The sequence below is a fragment of the Zea mays genome, chromosome 1 (assembly GCF_902167145.1).
Source record: "Zea mays cultivar B73 chromosome 1, Zm-B73-REFERENCE-NAM-5.0, whole genome shotgun sequence".
Taxonomy (NCBI): domain Eukaryota; kingdom Viridiplantae; phylum Streptophyta; class Magnoliopsida; order Poales; family Poaceae; genus Zea; species Zea mays.
In genome coordinates this window covers 275,163,950-275,168,972 of record NC_050096.1, presented here as the reverse complement: position 1 = coordinate 275,168,972, position 5,023 = coordinate 275,163,950, and the positions used below count along the sequence as shown (strand labels likewise).

The following is a 5,023-nucleotide window of genomic DNA, read 5'->3' as shown; positions in this document are numbered from 1 at the left end:
TTTTTCACTTCATTAGCTGGAGCAGTACCCGTGATAGGTGCTGCTATAACATCAATGATCCCACGAGAAGCAAAAGTTATTTCAATATCTGAAGCCCAAGTTGGGTAGTTATGCCCATCTAGGGCGAGTTCCTCGAACTCTTTGGTTGACATGTTCCTACAGTCATGACCATGGACATCCATTAATTTACTCATAAATTAATAGTCACAATGGTGATGTTGTAAGGTCAAATGCAAAAACCTTAAAATTACATGTGATATGAGTTGCCTGAAGGTTCCAAACCTTCTAATCGAATAAATACTTTGAATATTAGTGAGCATTGTATAGATAATCCTCAAATTAATGAGGTAGATCTCCTAGTAGTGGGCAAGAAACTTGCTGCCTAAAAGCACGGTCTCAGGGCTGATAAGTTCATTAATGAACAAACTGCAGCCAATGCTTAGGTCTCCATTACCCATGCTCGACTAATTATCAAAATAATATTCAAGAACTCTATATCCTGTTATTTTGGATAGCACGTATAGGTAATCATCTCGGGAGATGTAGACCTCATAGAGATAGGCATTTAAAATGATGTCTTAAGCACGGTCTCTGGGCTACTAAATTTAATAAAAGAATTTAGCGCAGCCAATGCTTAAGACTCTATCTCCCTATGCTATTAATCCAAAATAATATAATTTTATTTTGCATGAAAATTATTAAGTATGAACTTAATAAAATGCTATATTTGTATGCAAACATAAAAGAATGCAAAATAATAGCAAGTACAGATATGTGAATTATTAATGTAAAAACAAACAATAATTCACGAACTAAAGTCTGCTATATTCATAATAAAACGGACAGGTATTTACAATATATGTAGCAATCCGCAATCTAAATAACAAATTTAGACGCCTAACACAAGTTAGAACAGAAATTACATATAAAAACTGAGTTTTGTACTAAATTTCAGAATTAAAATGATAAAATGGGCCTTTTCTGGTCCATGGAAGCAGCCCAGGCGGCCAACCAGGCGGACCAGGCAGCAGACTGGTGGCTAGCACACTGGCCCAGCCAGGCAGCCCACTAGGGAGCCACACGCCTATTCTATATGGGGTGGCTAGGGTTTCAAAAGGAAACCCTAACCACCTAGACCCTGCAGCCGACGTCGCCGCCGTGTGGTCTGCGCCTCCACGGTCTGCGCCACCAAGCTCCTGATCCGCTGGGCTGACGCCGCCGCACAGGCTGTCTGCTTCACGAGCAGGAGTCTTCCGCCAGCCGGCCACCTCATTCCGCACGCCAGGAGGTCACGTAAGGAGCAGGCTTGGGAGCCACGCCTGGCGCCATTCTCCGAGCCAAGCGTGCCCACGCCGGGATCCAGCCCTCGCCTGGCCATCCTCTCCTCGGACGGTCGCGCCTGGGCTTCCTCGCCGAGCGCCCCCACGCCGGGCCACCTCGGGCACCGGAGCGCCACTACCAAGGGCCGACCGAACCAGCACCGGGGGCGAGCCATAGTCTGGTGCCAAGCACCCGCGCCGGCCGAGCGCGCTCACCGAGGAGCCGCCGGGTGGGCTTCTTGCATCGCGCCATGGCTGCCATGCCGCGGTCGGCGTCCGTGCCCGAGACAGCAGTCGGTGCCATAGCCACCTGCCATGGTCCAGTCCTGCGCCGCACCAAGCGCCATGGGCCGACTGGATCTTGCCCACACCGGAGATGCTCCAAGTGGCGCCCGCGCAGGGGCTGTATCCCTGCTCCCCCACCCCTCCCCCCAACCGGCCGTCGTGGCGGCAACCACCACCAGCCGGACAGAGGGCCATTAGGCCCTCCCATTTGGGGAGGAAGATGGGGCCACCCCGTTTGGGCGGTGGCCAGTGAAGATGATGCGGTCGCGCGTGGCATCAACGGCGCGAGGAGCTGTCCACGACGGGCAGCGATGGTCCCAACGACCACCAAAGTAGGCGGAGATGGGGAACGACAAGCAACTGTCGTTGTAGTGGGTCGAGGAGGCGGTGGTACCACTAGATCGACGTCCATGGGTGCGGATGTAGATGACCCCGCGTCACCCACCGGCACCGGTGGTGACGGGGACACAGTGGGGAGGCCGCACTCCACCACCGACAGTGGAACCACCACTGTCCATCCATGGAGAACATAGAAGTGCACGTTTTGCACTTGCACACGGCGTTCAGGGATGGCATGCACTGGTGGAAGTGTTGTGTCTTGCCCAGCAGCAAACGCCTCCAACCTCGCATCATCAACAATGTGCAGAACTTTGTGCATACGACGTATGCGCATGGAAATGGTTTGCTTCATACCTTGCTGTTGATTTGCATATCACTATTGTTGTTTTTGTCAAGAATAGCAAGTGTTCTTCCTTCTTCCTCTGATCTTTCTTGGGACAGTGTTGATAACGTATTAAGAGTTGAGTGCTCAATAGTAGAATCAGTGGAGAGGGAGAGACAAATGATAGGACTGTTATCTTGTTTATTGCAGAGATCCTCTTTATATACATATGTACAAAAGGGTCTCCAAGGGGTGTGACCCTTGGATAATAACTATAACAAATGGATGGTTGGATGGGCCTTGATCACGTGTACAATATTTTGTAACACTAGGCTCCTCGTTCACCCTGCTCTGCAACAGCGCTTCCTCTTAGGCCTCCACTTCGAGGTCCAAAATGTTGTTATTTTCCTCGACACACAGAGGATGGAAGCCGCCATCTCGTTGCTGCTGGGTGCCATTCCCTCCATGAGATTTTGGCAATCCGGTGCCCGGTGGTAATGACACAGATACTGACTAGCTATGTGGCTTTGATTATATGATAGGCCTCCTCCTCTCCTTTTCCTTTTTGCTCGTGTTATTCATAGCTTGCTCCGAGCTTGCAATTAGGGAAGAAACTATCTGCATCCCAATCCAGAAGCTACCCATACTGCATGTCACAATCGAAGTGGACAGAAACTACCGTATCTGAGTTCATCAGTGATTGAGGCCTAATATTTCGTGAGGTGTGATAATTTGATTTGATGGAGATCTCAACATTGATGATCCAAGACTCCGATCGAACGCATACTCGCAATCAGTACACGATTGTGTCATTGGTTATCACCCGTGGCATGAGTGACCTCGTCACGAAGGCTTATCCCCTCCAAGCGCAATCAAGAACAAAAACAAAAACAAGAAAAACACAATCAAAATTGCATTGATCATGAGGTGAGGTCTCACAAACCAATGAACGATGACACTATTTGATGATAGATATTATCTAAGCAAAACCAAAACCCTAATATGGTAGTGGCTACTGTTAAAATAGAGGATAGGGGCGTGCACATCCCCAAGAGGTGCCCCTAATGAACTCCAACATGATACACGGACCAACAACCTATCAAACGGTGTCACAGCACCAAAACAGAATCTGAATGCTGACTTGTTCCTGAAAGGATGACAATGCCCAAGAGGGGGGGTGAATTGGGCTTTTCTAAAATTCCAACAAAAATTAAACCCTAAGCAAGGGTTCAGCTTCACCCAAACTACTAGCAATAAGTAAATGCTATGACATACACAATAAGTCATTATTACAAATACTAAACAAGCAAATACATAAAGTAAAATGCTCGAAGTAAATGTGGAATGTAAAGTAGAGACAAGAATACTCCTCCAATTTTTCTCGAGGTATTGAAGAGTCAGCACTCTTTTCTAGTCCTTGTTGGAGCACCCACGCAAGGGTATCACTCCCCCTTGGTCCTCATAAAAACCAAGTGCTCGCTATGAGATGATCCTTTGCCTCTCCAGCGTGGTGGATCCCTCACGACTGCGTATAATCTTCGAGTCAGGTCACCAACAAGTCCTCTGGGGTGATCACCGAACTCCAATCACCACCAAGCCGTGTAGGTGATGTCGATCACCAAGAATAACAAGCTATAGACTTTCACTTGACCAAGAGAAGTCTAATGCATGTGGTGTGTGCTCTAAGTGACTACCATGCGCACTAATGAGGTCCTAACATAGGATTATGATTTTGCTAATCACCTCACTGTGCTTTGTGGGCTTGCAATACACTAGCAATAAATACAAGTGTATATGGACAACAAGACCCTTAATGTGGCGAGTAGAGGGGTATAAATACCCCCACCAACCAAAACTAGCCGTTACTGCGGCCACTGCGCATGGGCGCACCAGACAGTCCAGTGCGCCACCGGTGCGCCAACGGTGTGCATCCAACGGCTAGTTGTGACAGCTCGATGTTGCTCTGACAGTGCAACAGACCGTGAACAATGACTGTCTGGTGCCTGGCTAAAATTCGAGTCAGCGAACAATGCGCTCTCGGGTTTCTTCGGGAGCAGAGGGTTGCTCCCGGGGCACTCTTGGGCCCACTATCTGGGGACGCACTGGACAGTCCGGTGCCCCTAGATCAGCAAGTCCAAGTCCTTTTCCTTAGGTTTTTCTAAACTGTTTTCGTTCTACCTTTTGAGTGAGTTATCAAGTGACACCTAGCACTAGTTGTTAGTGTGAACATGTACCAACACTACACTAGATTTGTCTTGGTCAAACTACTCATCTACAACCCCTCTTTATAGTACAACTAATATAAAAATAGAAGTCCTAACTCTATATCAAGTGTCCACAACTCCTTCGACAATTAGAATATGGAGTGCTTCATCTTTCGATTCACCTTTTCAACCGTCGCTTCAAGTTCTCATCTGAGGGATTGTTTTCACAGTTGTAGCACAACTTCCTGCGATGTGACCTAACTTACCATTTGCTCTGCAAAACACACGTTAGTCACATATAATCTTATGTTGTCATTAATCACTAAAACCAACCAAGGGCCTAGATGCTTTCAGTTTTGTCGATTTCGGTTGACTCCGGATGAATTAAGTTGGTTCCAATTGGATTGGAAAGCTTATCTCCTTAGCTTTTGTCACACCCGAAATTAAGGGCAAACCTGGGCGCAAAACAATTATGTGCTAGGATCAAGTCTCACACATATGATGACTCATGGTACAAAAATGAATGTCACATCTTTATTATATAATAGCGGTTC

General features: G+C 47.4%; 2 protein-coding genes across 2 annotated transcripts; one reads left to right on the top strand and one right to left on the bottom strand.

Annotated features, from left to right (window-relative positions):
• The first annotated feature begins 817 nt into the window (after nucleotides 1-817).
• LOC109943537 (uncharacterized) lies at nucleotides 818-2,572 on the top strand. The gene has a single exon (XM_020546901.3). The coding sequence runs from the start codon at nucleotides 1,571-1,573 to the stop codon at nucleotides 2,135-2,137; it is 567 nt and encodes a 188-aa protein (XP_020402490.1). The 5' UTR covers nucleotides 818-1,570; the 3' UTR covers nucleotides 2,138-2,572.
• On the bottom strand, nucleotides 1,117-2,490 carry LOC100304182 (uncharacterized). The gene is given in 1 exon segment (NM_001165637.1): nucleotides 1,117-2,490. A coding segment is annotated over 1 exon segment (840 nt). The 5' UTR covers nucleotides 2,296-2,490; the 3' UTR covers nucleotides 1,117-1,455.
• Nucleotides 2,573-5,023: the final 2,451 nt, after the last annotated feature.